Source organism: Hippopotamus amphibius, chromosome 9 (genome assembly GCF_030028045.1).
Source record: "Hippopotamus amphibius kiboko isolate mHipAmp2 chromosome 9, mHipAmp2.hap2, whole genome shotgun sequence".
In the NCBI taxonomy this organism is placed as follows: Eukaryota; Metazoa; Chordata; class Mammalia; order Artiodactyla; family Hippopotamidae; genus Hippopotamus; species Hippopotamus amphibius.
This window is the reverse complement of record NC_080194.1, coordinates 137,158,201-137,179,635: the sequence shown is the minus strand read 5'-3', so window position 1 is coordinate 137,179,635 and position 21,435 is coordinate 137,158,201. Positions and strand designations below refer to the sequence as shown.

At 43.3% G+C, this 21,435-nt stretch overlaps 1 protein-coding gene across 3 annotated transcripts in view; it reads right to left on the bottom strand.

The window, feature by feature from the left end:
• The window catches only part of IQCK (IQ motif containing K), a 142,389-nt gene that overhangs the window by 62,887 nt on the left and 58,067 nt on the right, over nt 1-21,435 (bottom strand). For all 3 annotated transcript variants that reach the window (XM_057748090.1, XM_057748089.1, XM_057748092.1), the window contains one exon: nt 18,096-18,180. In XM_057748090.1, coding sequence (XP_057604073.1) covers nt 18,096-18,180 — 85 coding nt within the window. The remainder of the gene's footprint in view (nt 1-18,095; nt 18,181-21,435) is intronic.

The following is a 21,435-nucleotide window of genomic DNA, read 5'->3' as shown; positions in this document are numbered from 1 at the left end:
CACTGTGTTAGCTTGTTTACTAAACTGTTTTCATTTCTACAGATGGTACTTAGTTTTCTTCAACCCTGATCTTTTTTTTTTTTCCTGACAGCCCTGTTCTTTCAGCAAGGCTTATAATCTTTTAAAATTTTTTAGTAAATCTCTATAATCATCTTAAACATACTTATTTCATGGTTTCAAATTTGCACTCTTGGGGGCCTGGATTCTCCAGTTGGTTGTATTTACTGACTCCCCACTTCTTTGTTAGTTTATTTTTTATTATGAGCTCATAATCACTGAGGGCTCTCATTAAAGCTCCAAGTTTGCCCAGGTCTGAGGTCATGTCTTTCATTCCGGGGTCAGTAAGATTTTTTGGTAAAAGTCAGATAGTAAATATGTTTTGGTTTATGGACCGTATACTCTCTGTCCCAGTGACTCAACTCTGCCATTATACAGAAAACAGCCATAGCCAACTTGTTTTAACAACGTAGGCAATAAAACTTTTTAAAAATAGGCAGTGGGACAGATTTGGTCCACAGGCTATAGTTTGTCCATCCCTGCTCTTATCCCTGAGTGGACATTCTCTAATGTAGCCCCTAGCTTCCCTAATTGCCTCTTCCATCTCTCTCTGTGTATTTTGTAAATATTATTATCTTAAGACCATTTATTCGGCTACCTGATGATACTGAGATCACTTGGCGCACTTGTTAAAAACACCATCCCAGGCTGTTGCCCTGCAGATACTGATTCAGTGCATGAGAGGTAGAAAAAGACATGAGTATACTGAGTAAGAACCCCAGGGGATCTAATGATTCAGAAAGTTTTCGAAACTCACTCTAATGGAAGAGAATGTGAAGACTGAACTTAATGTTATGAGACTCTACAACTTAGTCTCAGTTCTTACTCACATGATGCCATGCTGATTACTACAAATCCTTAAAATCAGAGTCAGGAAGGACCGCTTAGCCTCAGTGCATGGTCAGGAGGCAGGATCTGTGGGACTCACGAGCAGCAGCTGCTTTTTGTGGGGTAATCTTTTCAGTGCAATTCTAGAACATCCTTCTCCCAGAAAACCAAGCCTTTTTTTTTCTTTACTAAAGTCCCTTTAATAATAAAGCCATATCACAGTACACACTTGCAAAAAGTGCAATTTCCCCCAACAGCTCAGTGATGACAGTGGAGATAAATTGCATGCAACTTTTCTTGGCCCCTCTTTACCCAAATAACCAGGGAGGGAGTGAGTTGTGAAAGCATTTAAGTTACTTGATGAACCTTCCAATGATTTATAGAGTTAAGTCACAGCAAAGTTTGCCATGCCACAGACTGTGTTATTGCGTAAAGCTTTGATCTCTTTCTCACCATCCGTACCCAGAGCTGACATTCGTACTGCCCAGATGCTTCTAACGTGCAGTCAGGCTTGAAGGCCCCTGCTTCCCCCCACAAATGGCTCTCAAATGCCACTCCCCCACCAGCAGCGGCAGCAGCCTCTGAGGACTAGTTTGAAATGCCCCACTCCAGTCCTACTGACTCCGGTACTCTGGGGTTGGGGCCCGGCCATCCGTGTGTTAGCAGGCCTTCCGGATAATTCTGATGCGGGCTCCCATTTGAGACTTGTTGCACTGTGCCCCCAGGGGACGCCTGCCCCTTTGAAAGCATTGCCACTCTCCTTATTAAGGGGGGACGCTCTTCTCCCCCCTCTTGAACCTAGGCGAGTCTCGTGAGTTGCTTTGACTGATGGAAGGGAACGGAAGTGCTGCTGTGCCAGTTCCAGAGTGCAGGTCTCAAGAAGGCTTGAAGTGTCCATTTTTGCCCTCTTGGAATGTTTCTTCTACGATGCAAGGAAGCTGGTCTGGTCGACTGGAGGATGACAGGCCACTTGGAGGAGAACTGCAGTGCCCCGGCCCAGAGCGGCACCAACGTCCCATACACGTACATAAGGCCATCCTGGACCTTCTAGTGCAGCCGGGAGACCTTCCGGGGGGGAAACGCCATCCTGGCCAAGGAGCACCTGCTGATGGGGGTGCAGAGGAGGCTGGACCCAGAGCCCAGCATGGAGCCAGGCATGGACATCCCACAGCTGAGGCTCCTGAACGCAATGTCCATCATCAAACGCACTGACAGAATGTAGCCACACGAGTGGCTTCCTGGGCACTTCCCTGTGCTGTCATCATACAGGCCCTGTGCTTCAAAGGGCTTCACACTTGTTTTAAGGCTCTGCTGTTGCCATCTGGAAATTCGTAATAACTTTGAACAAAGGGCCCTGCAGATTATGTAGCCAGTCCTGCTAAGAGCAGCTTTTTCAGTTATTCCTCACAAAAATCCTAGGAATTGGGTTTTTCAGCTTTCATCACATATTTGGGACACGTCGTGAGCAAATAAAAAGGGGGGCTTTGCACCCAGCGCCCGGCCTGGCAGATAGGACCAGACACATTCCCAACTTTCCTAGAGACTTTTGCTTTAAAGGGCTAACCAATTTCCCTTCAAGACAAAGTTTAGGGGTAAATTGCACAGCTACGACTTAGTCCCTTCTGCTGCTAAATGTTAGTGACTTAAAATCGTAGCAGCTGATCATCTTTCATGATTCTGTGGGTCAGCCGGCTGGTTCCTCTGCTGATTTCTCCTTGGCAAAGCATTTCTGAGGGGGGAAGCATATGAAGGAGAATCCCCTTGCTGATAAAACCCAGAGTATATTTAAACAACTGCAGGACCAGGCAGGGGGAAGGGGAAGGGCCCAGCCTGGGAAGCTAGGCCCCGAGCAGCCCAAATTTATAGTGCCGTGGCCTATTTTGGCCTGCTGGGTGGCCCTGAAAATTGCCCTGAAAACGGGGCCTGGAACTGATGATGGAAATTAGGCACCTTCATTGTGGGATGTGGCTGGAATCAGGCAGGGCACAGACAGAGGTCCTTCTGATGAGCTCAAGGACATTTTGAAAAACAGGATCTTCTTTGACAGAGAATTTTTTAAAAATTAAGGAAAACTATCAGGCCATGACCAGGAATATATTCTTAGGGAAGAAAATGCATGGATCACATCAAGTCAATAAACAGCTAACAGTTAGCCAGGCACTGGGCTAAGGGCTTGACCTGTACCATCTCATTTATATCCCACATACAACCCTATGAGCATAGCACTACTACTGTCCCCACTTTACAGGAAAGAAAACTGAGGCTTGGGAAAAGTAAGTTATTTATGGAAGGTCACAGGACTTTAAGCCAGGATTCAAACCCACATCACAGCACTCCATCTGCCCAGGCTGTCACCTACAGCACTGCTTCTCCAACTATGGCATGCAAGGCTCACTTGGAAGTCTTGTGAAGACACAGATTCTGATTCAGAAGGTCTGAGGTGGGGCCTAAATTCTGCATTCCCAACCAGTTGGCAGGTGAAGACTGTGGTCCACGGATCACAATTTGAGTAGCAAGGATTAGTTTTCCTGCTTCTACTTTCAACCTTCTACAGTCTGCTCCCTCAACAGCAGCCGGAGATATTGGGTTAGTTTCATGGCTGCATAATAAATGAACCCCAAAATTGGGTGGTTTAAAACAACAACAAGCTCTTATCCCTCCCACATTTCCTGACGGTCAGGAATCCAGGTGCAGCTGAGCTGGGTGGTTCTGGCTCAGGGTGTCTCATGAGGTTACAGTCAAGATGTCAGCTGGGCCTGTATTTCCCTGAGGCTGGACTGGCTGGAGGAGCTGCGGCAAAGGGACCCACTCAAGTGGCTGTTGGCTGGAGGCCTCGGGCTCTTGTCATGCAGGCATCTCTGCAGGGCAGCTCATGACATGGCAGCAGGCTTCTCCCAGAGTGGATGGTCCAAGAGAGAGACACTAAGACTGCAACATCTTTTATAACCTCATCTTGGAAGTGACACACCTTTACCCTGTCACACATGGCTACTCTGGCACAGTTGTGTTCTGGTCACACATGCCAGGAATATGAATACCAGCAGTCGGGGGTCACTACTACCACAGTTTCCTGATGAAAAGTAAGTCAGGTCATGTCACTCCTCTGCTTAAAACCTCATCATCACGTCTCATCAGGGTCAGCATAAAATCCAAAGTTCCATCATCCTGATGAGAGCTCACATTTGACTGCATGGGATCTGGTCCCTCACTACTTTCTCACCTCCCTTCCCTCATCCCCAGCTCATTTTAATCAATCGCACTGACCCTCTTGTTGGTCCTCAGATACGTCTAGCGTCCTCTTGCCCCTGCAGGCCTTTGCATGTGCTTTTCCTTCTACCTGGAATGAACTTTATTCACATCTCTTCTCAAATAACATCTTCTCAGAAAGGCCTTTCCTGACCAGACCCACCATCTGAAATGGTAGCCCCTGATATCCTCTAGCTCTTTGGTTTGCTTTATTTTGTTTCATGGTACTTATTTATAGTAGACAATGTTCAGGGGTGTACTTCTCAGCTCCAATGATGATGGGCTTGGCCATGTGACCTGCTTGGCAACAGAATGTGTGGGGAAGTGGTGTGTGCCAGTCCCCAGCCTCTACCTTAAGACTCACTGCATGTGTGCTTTGTTCACAAAGAGCTTTTGACCTCCGCTGTAAAACGAACAAGCCCCTGGTAGCCTGCTGATATCAGAAGAATGACAGACCCTAGAGCAAAACTAAATCATACCCAAGTGCCTGGAGCCAAGTGTAGCCAAATCCAGCCTAGAGCAGCCCTGGCTGATCTGCAGACATGGGAGTAAGATGTAAATATATGTTGTAAGCCACTGGGCTTGGGGTAATTTGTTAAGCAGCATTATTGTGACAATAGCTAACTGATACACTTCTTGACATTATACTACATATTCATGTATATCTGTTTATAGTCAATGGCAAGAATGCAACCTCCAGGAGAGCAGGGACTTGGTCTTCTTCCTTGCAGTATGTCCAGCATCCAGACCAATGCCCACCTTCTACCTAAATAACTGTGAACGAATATCAGTGTGTGAATTGATCTAATTGTAGAGCCTGCTTGCTTAACTTTTTTGCTCGACTGCTTTCAAAGTAGTTCAAAAATTTGGAAAGTACTTTAAAAAATTGTCTTGATACGCAGAACACTCTATGACATACATCAAAGCAAGATCCTTTTGGACCCACCTCCTAGAATCATGGAAATAAAATCAAGAATAAACAAATGGGACCTCATGAAACTTAAAAGCTTTTGCACAGCAAAAGAAACCATAAACAAGACAAGAAGACAACTCTCAGAATGGGAGAAAATATTTGCCAATGAAGCAACGGACAAAGGATTAATCTCCAAAATATACAAGCTGCTCATGCACCTTCATACCAAAAAAGCAAATAACCCAATCCACAAATGGGTAGAAGACCTAAATAGACATTTCTCCAAAGAAGACATACACATGGCCAACAAACACATGAAAAAATGCTCAACATCACTAATCATTAGAGAAATGCAAGTCAAAGCCACAATGAGGTATCACCTCACACCAGTCAGAATGGCCATCATCAAAAAATCTAGAAACAATAATTGTTGGAGAGGGTGTGGAGAAAAGGGAACTCTCCTGCATTGTCGGTGGGAATGTAAGCTGGTACAGCCACTATGGAAAACAGTTTGGAGGTTCCTTAAAAAACTAAAATAGAACTACCATATGACCCAGTAATTCCACTACTGGGCATATGCCCAGAGAAAACCATAATCCCAAAAGAAACATGTACCATAATGTTCACTGCAGCACTATTTACAATAGCCAGGACATGGAAGTAACCTAAATGCCCATCAACAGATGAATGGATAAAGAAGATGTGGCACATATATACAATGGAATATTACTCAGCCATAAAAGGGAACGAAATGGAGCCATATGTAATGAGGTGGATAGAACTAGAGTCTGTCATACAGAGTGAAATAAGCCAGAAAGAGGAAAACAAATACTGTATGCTATCTCATATACACAGAATCTAAAAAAAAAAAAAATGGTACTGATGAACCCAGTGACAAGGCAAGAATAAGGATGCAGATGCAGAGAATGGACTGGAGGACACAGGGTTGTGGGGGAGAGGGGCGAAGGGGAAGCTGGGATGAAGTGAGAAAGTAGCATAGACATATATATACTACCAACTGTAAAATAGATAGCCAGTGGGAAGTTTCTGTATAACAAAGGGAGATCAACTCGATGATGGATGATGCCTTAGAGGACCAGGACAGGGAAGGTGGGAGGGAGTCGCAGGAGGGAGGGGATATGGGGATATATGTATAAATACAGCTGATTCACTTTGGTGTACCTCAAAAGCTGGTACAAGAGTGTAAAGCGATTATATTCCAATAAAGAGCTTAAAAAAACTGTCTTGAGAAGAAGTTCTAGGCAGCATGCCCTTCACAAGGAGAATGTGACTTACTCTTGTAGGTGTCTGCCCTGTCTCTGTGCCAGATGCCATCCCTCTTCACCTGGGCCACATCTGAAGCCGTGCAGAAGCGAGGAGCAGCCCCTGCCTGAGAACGGAAATGCTGCTTTAAATGGCACTGGCTCACCTGGGTGGGCGGCTGTCCCCAGGGGAAGGCCAGGGAGATGGCTGACAACACACACAAAGGGAGGAAACGCTCCCCCCACCACCTGGAACAGCTGTACCAGGAGCCGCCCCTCTCTGGGGACAAGGAAGAGGAAGTCAGCAAAGCTGCAAAGCTGACCAACAATGTGGGGAAGCCAACACTCATGAGAAAGCAGAAGGAAAAAAGGAGCTGGTCCTCAGATCATGGATTGTTGGGACTTGCTGAGGAAATAAAAACTGACACTAATCCTAAAGTTCTCTTCAGTCCTGCCGTCTCCGGGCACTTTGGATTGGGTGTATTTTGAATGAGAAAATATTTGGCCAAATTCCTACCTGTCAACTACATTAGAAGTGTTTCCCTTAACACACAAATGCTCAGCATAGACCTACGTGTGCTGATGTGGAAAGCTATCCTCAGTGTTAAATGAAAGGTCAAGATGTAGGCTTGGAGTGTGAGCCCATATTTATAAAAATATCCCATATTTATAAAAAGTGCAATAAATATACATAAATGTTCATATATACAATGGAAAAAAACACTGAAAAGACACACACCAAACTGTCAACAGTGGTTGCATCTGGGAAACGGGCTTAGAGTAGGACAGAACTGGAGATTTCACATTTTACTTTAAACTCTTTTAACAATATTTGTTATGGACTGAATGTCTGTGTCCCCCCCAGAATTTGTGTGTTGAAGTCCTAACCCCGATGTGATGGTAGAAGGGAGTGGAGCCGCTGGGAGGTGATCAGGGTTAGATGAGGTCACAAGGTAGGGTCCTCACGGTGGGATTAGTGCCCTTATAAGAAGAAATTACAGTGCTTGTTTTTTCTCTCTGTCATGTGGATGCAATGAGAAGGCAGCCATCTGCAAGCCTAGGAGGGGGCTCTCGCCAGACTCCACATCTGCCAGCGCCTTGACCTTGGATCTCTCAGCCTCCAGAACCATGAGGAATAAATGTGTGTTGTTTAAGCCACCCCGTTTGTGGTATTCTGTTAGAGCAGCCCGAACTAAGACATTATTTCTATATGGTTTCATTTTTGTTCACAATAAGTATTGGCCCTTTTACAAGAAAAATATCAATAAAAGGCTTTTTCATATAAAGATGGCCTTTTTTTTTTCCTGTACTGGAGCCGACATGCTGGTCCTTGCAATATTCCCAGAAGTGGTCAGATGTGGTTGTAAAAGGACATCTTGTTTCATATGATGTTTGCCAGTGATGAAGGGCCCTTCTCTGAGAAGCAGAACTCCTCTCACTGGCTCCGAGGTAAGGGCTGGATCATGAGCTGCTCTGTGATTGGCACCACGCCTCCGCTTGCCTGTCCTTCTAGTTGTATCAGTGTTTACCTTCTGCAGACATGCTGACTTGACCCATCCAGCCAAGGATCCATGGTCTACAGTGGTAGCCAGTTCTGCCAACATCACCACAGTCTCGAGAAGGAGTGTATTTATCCCCCTTTTGTCTTCATCTGTGTGTGGACATTACACTTACTCTCAGACAGCAAGCAATCTTCCAAGACACACATAAAATTGACAGAGAAGGATTGATCTTTCCATTTCGTCTTTAAGACCTCTCATTTGTTTAGGAACTAGAAACTCTGGTACTCTTCCAAGAGGAAAGCCATTGATATGCTTTCAATTACACCCATATTGATACCATCCATTTCTGCATCTACGGTTCACAGAACACTTCCTCATGCATTGCTGCTGAAAATCACTTTGAGCCTTCTGATAAGCTAGTGAGATAGAATGGGCAGAGATTATTATGCTCAACGTAAAAAGAAATAGAGATTCTGAGTTTAGTGATTTGTCCTGGACCATTCAACTGGTAGGTAGCAAAGTTGATTCCAATTTATCAGAGGACCTAAACACTGGCTGCCTGCTGAAGTCACCTGGGTGCCTGAAACAAATACCTACCTCCTAATCTTACCATAGTCAGTTGAACTAGAATCTTAGAGAACAAGGCCCTGAGCATTAGAATTTTAAAATAAAAGCTTTCCACAGATGACTCTGATACATAGTGAGCTTGAGACCACTGCAATCAGTAGGTATAAATCACCCAGCCTTATGTTACTCACACGTGTTTCTCCATCACCAGGTGAAGCCTCCCTGTGCTGGAGTTCTACAGTGGAAGTCTGCACAGCAATACATGCAACCACATACAAGACCTTCAAGTGCATCAGGCCGAATGCGAGGAGTCATACTCAAAGGCTACAGCCTTCATGAATCCATTTGTATGCCATTCTGGAAAGGCAGACCCACAGGGGCAGGAAACAGACCAGCGAGTGCCAGGCCCTGGAGGTGGGAGTCAGGGTCAACTACAATGGGGCAGCATGAGGGAATTTGGAGGAGGATATCAGTGTTCTACATCTTGCTTAAGGGAGTGGTTAGGCTGTATGGATTTGTCAAAATTGAGAGACTGTACACGAAAATGGGTAAATTTTACCATATGTAACATGTATCTTAGTAAGCCTGATTAAAACACATATACAGGGCTTCCCTGGTGGCACAGTGGTTAAGAATCCACCTGCCAATGCAGGGAACACAGCTTTGAGCCCTGGTCCAGGAAGATCCCACGTGCCTTGAAGCAACTAAACCCATGCGCCACAACTACTGAGCCCACGTGCCGCAACTACTGAAGCCCATGTGCCTAGAGCCCGTGCTCCGCAACAACAGAAGCCACTGCAATGAGAAGCCCATGCACAGCAATGAAGACCCAATGCAGCCAATAAATACATTCATACATACATACATAAACCACACATACACACACAATGCAATACCACTACACCCACTAAAATGACTAAAACTAAAAAGACTAACCACACCTAGATCAACAGATTAGGACATGGAGCAATGGGAACTCTCATACCCTGCTGTAGGAATGGCTTTTTCAACAAAGGGAGAGAGATGGGGTTCTGAGGACAGTCAGACCTGGGCTTGAACTCTGGTTCCACCACTTATCACTGTGTGACATTGGCCAAGTCACAGGTTTTTAGGCCTTGGTTGGTTCATCTACACATGGGATAATAGACGTGTATACCTTTCTACTTTATAGGGTCAGTATAAGGCATAACAGAGATGTTGCTTGTGAAATGCTTGGTGCAGTGCCTGGCACGTAGCAGGTGACCAATAATATTAGATTTGGCTACTCTTTTTTTTTTTTTAATTATTTATTTATTTATTTATTGGCTGCATTGGGTCTTTGTTGCTGCACGTGGACTTTTTCTAGTTGTGGCGAGCGGGGGCTACTCCTCGTTGCAGCGTATGGGCTTCTTATTGCAGTGGCTTCTCTTGTTGTGGAGCACAGGCTCTAGGTGCACAGGCTTCAGTAGTTGCAGCACATGGGCTCAGTAGTTGTGGCTTGTGGGCTCTAGAGCGCAGGCTCAATAGTAGTGGCTCACGGGCTTACTTGCTCCGTGGCATGAGGGATCTTCCCAGACCAGGGCTTGAACCTGTGTCCCGTGCATTGTCAGACAGATTCTCAACCACTGCTCTATCAGGGTAGCCCAGATTTGACTATTCTTAATATTATTCTCATTTTTCTTGGTAGAGCTCTCTCTGGGCTCCTCCAGGAATGGATGAGCTCTGTGTCTACAGTTCTTGGCAAGAAGAAGGCCCTTGACACATGTTTATCAAATGAAAGAATGAACAAATGAAGTTGCAGGCAATGGAAGGCGTAAGGCCTCTCTTTGAGTGTCATAGCAGAAGGGATGTCACAAGCCATTCTTGGGAGCATTCCACTTCAAGTGTTATCGGTATAATGTCTGAATTCCCAGCCCAAACCAGGACCTCTACATCATTGAGAAGTTCAGGAGTTTTATTCCACGTGTTCAGTGGGACTTCTATAGGTGGCCTCAACCTCCCTGATGGCTTGTAAACATTTTCCACATGTTAGAAAATACTCAAAATCAATTTCAAATATGTGGATTTCACAGATACCTCTGGGATGGCCTAACGAAAAGACCTTTTTGGTACTGAATCCGTTGCTTGGGAAGGTAACGTGGTAGTGGAAATGGACTGAAACTGGATTCATGAGCCAGCAAACAAGAAGATTCTGTAAAGAAGACACATCTTTTCACACGGAGTTCCCGCTAGGGGAGCCTTGGGCGGGGACCACGCGTCAAATCACAAAGGGCCTGGCCAGCCCCTCAGAGGACAGTGAGACACAGCGGTGCCCCATCAGGAGGGGAACTGGTGGTGGTTGGATGCAGTGCCCCGTTTCTAGCTTTCCTTTTGCACAATACAATGTTTGACTTTTCCTGGCAAAGTCTGCTCATCTGCCAGCAGATACCAGCAATTGGAAGAAGCAATTTCTTTCCAAATGAAGAAAATCTTTTCTGTCCAATTTTCAGATGAACTAAACATGCCCAGTGTGCCTTCAGCTGATGCTCTCCTGCTTGGGGAGCGTAATTTCTCATAGCAAGCATCATTTCCTCACATTACAGGCTTGGTGAAGATTTGGTTCATGAAGGCCAATGGTAAAATGCATGGGAAATTAACAAGCACAGCTGTTGAGTTCAAGGGTCCCTGGTGCATAAGCAACTCCCCCCAAAGTCCACACTGAAGTGCCTGCTTAGACCCCCGAGAAGGGCTTATAAAATGCAACAATACCGTCTGCTCTTCTTTAAATGCTCTCATTAGAGAGATCATTTCAGGGATTTGGTTATTTACTAAAACATTTACGAGGTGCCTAACATGTGCTCGACAGCGTTCTAGGGGCTGGGGATACAGGGTGAACACGTCCAGCAGCTTCTACCCTCCTGGAGCTCACATTCTAGTCAGGGGACAGGCAGTGGACAAGTGAACATCCAACACGATGTCAGGGAGCTGGTAAGTGGTGGGCAAGAAACAAAGCATAGTAAAAGGCTGTGGAGTGATGGGGTGGTGCTATTTTGGAAATGGTGACCAGGAGAGATAGGCAAGAAGAACCCTGAATGAGGCAGGGAGGGTACCATGGTTGAAAGCTGCCAGTGCAAAAAGCAAACAGCAAGTGTAAAGGCCCTGAGCCAGGAGCATGCCTGATGTCCCTGGGGAGCTACAGGCAGACTAGCTGGCTTTTCTAAAAGAGTCCCTGTTAAGGAAAATAGAACCACCATCACCGGCTAGTATTTACTGTGGATTTATTATGTGCCTGGCACCGTGCTAAGCCCCCTCCTGTGGACTAACCATCTGATTCGATCTTCACAAGCAGGAGCTATTATTATCATTATTCCCATTTTGCAGACGGGAAACTGCAGTTCAGAAGTTAAATAACCTATGCAGAGTTATTAATAACCTGACGCGACATACCAGCAGAGCCCGTGTTTTCAACACGTTGCTGGAGGGAATGTTTCACATTGAAAGAAGAAATCAAGTCTTTCCATTTACCCATAATATTCAAGAATGAGAAAGTTAAGGTTCATAATAAGAATTTCAATTGATCTTTCAGAAAAAAAATCTGTCATGCCTAATAGCCCAGCCAGCTGCCTGGAGTGGAGAAAACTTTCTCTTCCTCTAAGTGCAGAGACTCAAGTTGGAATTTCTGCTTTCTGCAGAAATATATGGGAGGAACAACAAAACCGTTCCTTTGTTTTTGAAGGGCCTTTTCATAGTTCCTTGGTTTTCATTCTGGTCTGTTTTCATCATTCATTTTCTATCTGACTATACAGGTCATCTCTAAATAGAAAGGAGTATTTTCTTAGGGGAAAAAAATCAAGGTAAATCAAATTAAAACACCCTGAACACCCATCTCTTTCTTTTCTTTTCTTTTTTTACTATGGTAAAATACACATTACATAAAATCTACCATCTTAATTTTTAATTGCACAGTTCAGTGGTGTTAAATACGCTTATAATGTTGTACAAGCGCCACCACCATCCATCCTCATCATCCTTTTCATCTTGTAAAACTTAAGCTCTGTACCCTTTAAACAACAACTCTCCATCCACCCCTCCCTCTGGACCTTGGCAACCACCATTGCATTTTCTGTCTTTACAATTTTGACTACTCTAAGTGCCTCATATAAGTGGAATCACACAGTATTTGTCCTGTTGTGACTGACTTATTTCACTCAGCATAATGTCCTCAAGGCTCACCCATGTTGTAGCAGGTGTCAGAACTTCCTTCCTCTTTAAGGCTGAGTAATAATATATATATATACATACACACACCACATTTTGCTTATCCATTTATCTGCCAACGGGCACTTGCACTGCTTCCACATTTTAGCTATTGTGAATGATGCTATGAACATGCATGTACAAATATGACTCCAAGACCCTGCTTTAAATTCTTTTGGGAATATACATGGAAATGGAATTGCTGGGTCATATAGGAATTCTATTTTTAATTTTTTGGGGACTCTCCACATTGTTTTCTGCAGTGGTTGTACCATCTTAAATTCTCACCAATAGTGCACAAGGATTTCAATTTCTCCATATCCTTGCCAACACTTACTGTTTTCCATTTTTCTAATAATAGCCATCCTAAGGGGTGTGAGGTTGTTTCTCATTGCGGATTTGATTTGCATTTCTCTAATCTCTAGTGATATTAAAAATCTTTTCATGTACCTGTTGGCCATTCATATATCTTCATTGGAGAAATGTCTATTCAAGTCGTTTGCCCATTTTTGAATCAGACTGTTTTTTTTGTTGTTGAGTTTTATAAGTTCTCTACATATTCTGAATATTCATTCCTTGTCAGATCTATGACTTGAAGATATTTTCCTCCAGCACAGTAGCCATGCAACTCCAACCTTCCCAGGCATGCTTTATGCTCCTAATACCTTTCTTCTTCTTTTTCCATGCTGCCACGAACATCTATACCTAGGGCATACTTGCTACATTGTTGCTGCATGTAAATAGGGCTAGAGGCTAATAAAACTCTAGCCTCTCTAGAGGATAATTTAGCAGTAATGATCAAAACTCTTTAAAAAGGTGCTTACTTTTTGAGCCATCTATTCCACTTCTAGCAATCATTCTCATAGAGAATATCGGATGAGTATGCAAAGATATATGAACAAGGATGTTTTTCATAATATATGTAATATAGGCGAGGAAATTAGAATGTCCAGACAACTATGGTTAAATTACGGTTTAGTGCATCACAGAAAGGACTATCACAGGGTCACCAAAATGTGTGAGATAGATCTTTGTGTGCTGACAAAGACATTCCCAATGCACCATTAAGGGCAGAGAGCAGGCACAAAACAGTGTTTGTCATCACAATTTAAAAAAAAAAGTTTTCATATCAATAGGAAAAATTCTAAAAGGATGAATGCATCATATAATTTTTAAGTTTACGTATAATCCTTTTTTCCACAATAGTAATGTATTACTTATACAGTAAAAAAATATAGGTTTTAGAAAACTCTGCTTCTTGGAGTAAGCTTTGCCTCTCCAGCTGAGCCTCCAGCTGATATAGGCCACAGGCTTTCCCTGGGACAAACTGGGATGGTTTCTCTGCAGGAGTGGACCCAGATTTTTATTCTGTGCTAATAACCTCCTTCATGTGCAAGTAATCAAGAGTCTAGAAATTTTTATATTGAAAATTGTAACTGTCGGGACTCTAGCTGTGACAGAAACCCATTGGGAAGAGGACTCAGTGGTACAGCTGAATCCAGGTGCTCCAACAACATCCTGCAGACCCAGCCCCCTTCCTTGGTCACTTCTCCCGCAGCTCTTCACACAATGGCAAGATGGTTGTTGACAGCCTAGCCTCTCAGCAGGCTACCAAGCTGCTCCGTCCCAACAGCTCCTAGGAGAATCCCAGAATGGAGTTTCCTAGGTGTGACTGGCCTTCCCTTGCCCACCATGAACTAACCCCTGTAGCCAGAGGAATGTAATATGTGAGTGTCCACGTTACCGAACGAACGGCATCCAAGCTGGCTCAGGCTGGGGCGGCAGAGGTGGGGAGAGGGGACGCTGTACAACTCTAAACCTTGTGTGCATTGTTTACACCCAGCTGCTTCTCCTTGGGGGGGGGCGGCTCATTTACCCCAGGTCAGTTTGCCATTGACAAAGGGACAACCGCACAGATGCTCAGTGTTCTCTGCACGATCTCCACTTTTTTTTTAACTTTGCAAAGCCACAGAGGGGGCTGCTGGAGCAACCATGCACTGTATTGTTCATCAGATAACGTTAATGATTGATGGCCTTTGTATTTTCAGTTTTCACAAAGCCTGGAGGGGGAGCTGACGTTGGGAGGAGGGGGAAATTGCATGCCACGCTGGTGTCTCGGCTGAGTTAGACAGAATAAAATAAAACACATGGGCAAAATGCATAAAACACCAGGAGCCTGTTTACACAGCATAAATATTCAGTGGATTTATCTGGTCTCTGCCGCCTAAATCATTAAAGAAATTTCAATCATGGCCCATGAGAACCACATATGAACATCAGGAAAGAACAGTTTTCTCTGTCAGCTGGTACCTACTGCACCCAGGATTTCACAAGTAGGAGAGTACCACTAATGTGGTAGTTTGGCTTATCCCCAAACACACTTCAGAAAGGAGGCTGTGGGAGGACCAGATTTCATTCACAATATCCAAGTGGATTTTATTTTTAATAATAAAAACACCTCTCTGTTTTGCACGTTGGAACAATCTGGCTTTCTAACTGTTAATGTAGTATTTTCAAAGAGGAAAGAACATGTCTACCTCTACAGAAGTGCTTGATGTCAAGAAATAACTATTGAGAATCTATTTACAATGCTGATTATAACATCACCACTCTCAAGAATGGTTTACTACAAATAGCTTTTCATGCCAGGTGACATGTCTGTTCATGTGGTCAGTTTAAAAATATTTTATGAAATGTCTGGATGGCTTTATGACATCTGAGGATGTCAGATTTCTGGATTTTAAAACTTTCTGGCAAGAATATTATTCAGACTTTAAAAGGAAGGAGGTTCTGACACATGCTACAATATAGATGAAACCTGAGGACATTTTGCTAAGTGAAATAAGCCAAAAGGTTAAGTTCTGTATGATTCCACTTACATGAGGTACTTAAGAGCAGTCAAACTCATAGAGACAGAGAGTAGTAGGGTGATTGCCAGAGGCTGGGACAGGAGAGAATAGGAAGTTAATGGATACAGATTTTCAGTTTAGAAAGATGCATGGTAGTGATGGCAGCAAAACAATGCAAATGTACTCAATGTCACTGAACTATGCACTAAAAATTGGTTAAAATGATAAATTTTTTGTTATATATATTTTACTACACATAAAAAGTTTTGTGGGAGACTGTATTTTTCCTTCATAGTGTTTAAGAAAGTACAAGTAAAGGTTTTTGTTAATTTCAAAAAAAAAAAAAAAAGTTTCACGTTAAGTGTAGTAAAAACTAGACCCCCACAAGGTGGAAACTGCTGGCCCAACACCCATAGGAACTGGCTGGAGATGGAGAATTGATGATGGAGATTCCTGAAACACCACTTCATCACCTCTCCATCTACCAATCAGAAAGCTGCTGGTGAGCTGATTAGGCACCCTGCAACTCTCACCCCTCACACTGTCTTCAAAAACCTTTCCCTCAAAGGCATCAGGAAATTCAGGTCTTTTGAGGATTAGCTGTGCATCCCCCTTGCTTGGCTCCCTGCAGTAAACCTTCACCACAACCTGGTGCCAGTAGATTGGCTTTGCTGTGCATCTGGTGAGCAGACCTGAGCTGGGTTCGGTAATACTGTCCCTCTAAAATTAGGAACAAGACAAGGATGCCTGCTCTCACCACTTTTATTCAATGAAGTATTAGAAGCCCTAGCCTGAGCAACTAGGCAAGAAAAAGAAATAAAAGACATCCAAATTGGAAAGGAAGAAGTAAAACCGTCACTATATGTGGATGACATAATTTTACATACAGAATACCCTGACTCCACCAATAAACTGTTAAAAATAATAAATGAATACAGTAAAGTTACAGGGTACAAAATCAAAATACAAAAATCTATTGCATTTCTATATGTGAACAATGAGCTAGCAGGAGGAAAAATTAAGAAAATAATCCTGTTTACATGCACAACAAAAAGAAAAAAATACCCAGGAATAAATTTAACCAAGGAGGTAAAAGACCTGTACAATAAAAACTATAAGATATTGTTGAAAGAAATGGAAGAATATACAAAAAATGGACAGATATTTCATGCTCATGGATTGGAAGCATTAACATTGTTAAAATGTTCTTATTACCTAATGCAATCTTCAGAGTCTATGTGATCCCTATCAAAATCTCAAGGACATTTTTCACAGAAATAGAATTAAAAGTTCTAAAATTTATATGGAATCACAAAAGACCCCAAATAGCCAAAGCAATTCTCAGTAAAAAAGAACAAAGCTGGAAGTATCACCCTTCCTGATTTCAAGCTATTATATATTGCAAAGCTATAGTAATCAAAACAACATGGTGTTGGCAGAAAAACAGATACACAGATGAATGGACCACAACTGAGAGCCCAGAAATAAAGCCACATATATATGGACAATTTATTTACAACAAAGGAGCAAAGGACACACAATGGAGAAAGGATAGTCTCTTCAATAAATGTTGGGAAAACTGAATAGCCACATGCAAAAAAATGAAAATAGTTTAGTATCCACCATATACAAAAATCAATTCAAAATGGACTAAAGACTTGAATGAATGTAAGACCTGAAACCATAAAACTCCTAGGAAAAAACATAGAAACTACACTGTTTGACATTGGTCTTAGCAATATATTTCTAGATACGTCTCCTCAGGCAAGAGAGACAAAAGAAAAACTAAACAAATGGGACTACATCAAACTAAAAAACTTTTGCACAGCAAAGGAAACCATCAACAGAACAAAAAGACAACCTACCAAATGAGAGATATTTGCAAATCATATATCTGATAAGGGGTTAATATCCAAAATATCCAAATATACAACTCAACCACAAAAAAAACCAAAAAGCCCCATTAAAAATGGACAGAGGAATAGACATTTTTCCAAAGAAGACATATATATGGCCAACAGGCACATAAAAAGATGTCAACATCCGCATTATAATGGCTATTATCAAAAAAGGTAAAAAATAATGAGTGTTGGTGAGGGTGTGGAGAAAAGGGAACCCTCACGCACTGTTGGTGGGAAAGTAAACTGGTGTAGCCATTATGGAAAACATCGTGGAGGTCCCTCAAAAAATAAGAATAGAACTATCATATGATCCAACTATTCCACATCTGGGTATTTATCCAAAGAATATGAAAACACTAATTTGAAAAGATATATACACCCCTATGTTCGCCGCAGCACTATTCACAATAGCCAAGATAGAGAAAACTAAATTTCTGTTGGTGAGCCTGCTGTAGTGTATACAGAGGCAATATACTGTCGTACACATGATGCCTATAAAATGTTATAAACAAAGGTCACCTCAATAAAAAGTAAATTTTAAAAAAGGTTGGTGGGTACATTTCATGATAATTGCATAAGTTTTGGTAGAAATTCTAAATCATTCTTTAAGCCCTGTTTTACAAAAAATCCTGTTTCTGAGGTCTGGACGTTAGCTCTGCTATCCTATGTTTCAGATTTATCTCAAGGTTGTCCCCTGGGTCCTCTGCAGCCAAAACTCCCCATCAGACCAAATGCCATAATTGCACATGACTTACCAGATAGGCTCTCCAGAAGGACTGAATGCAGAGCGCTGCTGCGGATTCCGTCAGCAGGAGGGAGAGTGGGATTGCCGGCCGTGGGCTGAAAAGCAATAAGATGGTCATAAGCCCGTGAGAATCCATCCTTCAGCCTCAGCAGAGCCTTTGACAACACAATGTCTCTCTGATTAAGTGCCTCATCTATCCCATTCTTAGAAAGCAAGAATGTCATTTTTCATAGAAAAGTTTAGGCTGGAGTTAGCATTTCCTTGTTTTAAAATCTGGGATGGATTTTTTGTTTTTAACCAGCATAATCTGATACTACTGTTGGCTTGTCCTGTTTAGAAAGCTGCATGTTAGTTCTGAAGGCACCAACATATGTTATTGACGTAAGCCTACATAGACGTAAGGCAAGAGACCAAGCAGAAGCCACCTTTATACACTGCATTATGGCTGAGACACAATGAAGGGCTCTTTCTCCAACTGTCTATGAAAGGGGAATTAAGCTGTCCATTTCTTCCCTGAAATACTGCAATTTATCTCTGATCAGTGTACATTCCAGTTTAATGTGGTTTAAATTCAAGCACATTTTAAAGTTAAGTTCTTCTACTACATCTTAATAAGCAATAAAATATCTCAAGAGCAGTGTCTGCTCTTGTGGGATTCTTAGATTATGATGGGATTTCTGATCATAGATGCCACATTTAAAATCATGGCTAAATGCTCTTATTATTGTTGTTTATTTCCTAAAAGCTGTTTAGAGATACTAACTGCTGACAGGACTTTACAAGTCTGACTTAATTCTGGTTCCTCGTGTTGCCCTCTGAAAAGCTGAAAGTCAGATATAGGGCAAAGAAACAAAGCTCTGAAAGAATGTGGGTCACACAGAGAGTGCTCTCAGGGCAGGATCCCCAGAAATGACTTTGCAAGTGAGGGATTCCCCAAGAGTCTTGGCCTCAAGACTCTCTCTAATGACAGCCATCGTTTGAGTTTACAGTAACTCTCACTGTACAGAGAGAGGTCGACTAACCTGCCCAGGGTCACACACCTTGTAAACGGCCTAGTCAGGATCTGGGCCCAGACCCACCCAATCCCCAGTCCAGGCTTCCCTCGCAATGTTGTGCTGACCCCAGACCTCAGCTGGGCCCCCACCTGCAGATGCCCAGCCTGGCAGACTTCACAGCTAACTGGCAACACCGCACGATTCTCCAGGATCTGAGGTTTCACTTCCCTCTAAACTCAGACTTAAAAACAACAACAAGAAAAACAACAAAAAAACCCACCCTTGATACAGTATATTTGTGTGAATGAATGAATGCTCTTTTGGATTATTCCAAAATCAAAGAAATCAAAGCCGGGAAGAACCTAAAGGGTTATCAAGACCTTTCTAGCGAGGGCAGTGTTGCCAGGTCCTGGGTCTCCAGCTGGGCGGTCCTTTCTAAGAGACAGAGAAAAGGAGGTTCTACTTCTTTGGAGAGATAATTACAAACTCCAAATGATAGCATTGTTAGAAACCTTTCCCTAATGTTCTGCTTTTCTTTTTATTTGCTTTTTTTGTTTGTTCTGTTTTTGTGTTCACTTCTTTTTGCCTAATATCCAGCTTTCTGGGCTGTACTAGAGCATCTGTACTTTTCTGGAGGCACACTGGCCCCCTGCTTTCCACATTAAATGTCTCTCTTCTTAGGTTGTCCTTATTCTGTAAATCTCAGTTGCACGACACCAACAAACCACATCCCTGAAGTAATTCTCCTTCACTAGTTAAAAATCAATGGTTTCTAGGGACTTCCCTGGTGGCACAGTGGTAAAGAATCCACCTGCCAATGCAGAGGACACAGGTTTGAGCCCTGGTCCAGGAAGATCCCACATGCCACGGAGCAACTAAGCCCATGCACCACAACTACTGAAGCCTTCACTCTAGAGCCCTCGTGCCACAACTACTGAGCCCACGTGCCACAACTACCGAAGCCCGAGCACCTAGAGCCTGTGCTTTGCAACAAGAGAAGCCACCACACCACAACGAAGAGTAGCCCCCGCTCGCTACAACTAGAGAAAGCCCGTGTGCGGCAATGAAGATAAAAATAAATAAATAAATATATAAATAAATGTATAAATAAATAAACCTGTGTGAGTATCTAATGAATGCCCAAATCCTCAGCTAGACTGAAAGTTCCATGAGGGCAGAGACTGGGCTTGTGTTCACTCCTCCTGGCACTGCCCACACTTGGGACAATGTCTGGCACATAGTAGACACTCAATAAATCTTTGTGGGATGAGCTCTGCCTGGCACGGTGTGCTAAGCTCTTTCCATGAATTGTTTCACTAAATCCTCATGACGTAAATAATGTGCTGTTGTTGTCCTTCTCGTAGAGTGAAGAAGCTCAGGCATAGAGGGGTGAAGCGGGTCATTCAAGGTCACTGACTTTTTCCTGCTGAGACCACAGACTACCCAAGAAGCACAGGGAGTGGCCCACAGAGAAGAGGAGGGCAGCTCACAAGGAATTCAGGGTCTAGCAGCTGCGCATGTTAAACAGAGGAAAACACAGCCATTTGCCTAGAAGATAAAGATGAGGGGGGAGAAGCCGTAACCATAGAAAATGCCATCTTGATTCATCCTTACAGTAATAACTTGGCAGGTACTCATTTGCCTGAAGCTCCCCAGGGGAATCCGATGTCAGGCCAGCAGAACAAAGTGGAGTCTGTCACTTGCATCTGAGGGGAGACTTGGTGACGCCTTTCTGCTCAGCGGCAGTTTTCCTGTCTTAAGTACGTTTTTCTGTCCTGATGTTATGAAATCCTCAAAGTATCAGTATTCCCATTCTGGAATAGCAGTAGGAATGGAGAATGGCAAACCTGGGGACACAACAGGCCAGGTGAGGCCCAACACAGGGCTTCCGGCAGTAATGAAACCCCAAACTGCTCTGCTTCACAATGACATCTCCAAAAAGCGAAATGAGGTTTCTAATAGGCCTTTAAGCAGTAATATGAGGCCACCTTTAATGACATCCTTGCTTTCATGGCTACATAATGGGGCGCTGTCTAGTTCCCAAACCAAGAATAAAGATGAGAAAGCCACTGTAAATCAGGCCAAATGAAAAGGACCTGATCTTCGGCGAGCAGTCCCTGGGAATTATCAATCATTTCAGCAGGCCAGCTTGAAAGGATAGAAGCCATGCCAGGCCCTTTTCTCTCTTTTGGAATCAATGCAACTGGCTTCAGGTCAAATAAAAATTGAGATTGAGTAGAGGCGACTGCTCACCATGGGTGGACTGGGGAGGGGAAGGGAAATGAAAGCATCAATCGCAGGAGAAGGCAATGGAGGCTCCTCGGGGCTTAAACGGGACGTCCCCAGAGCAAATAG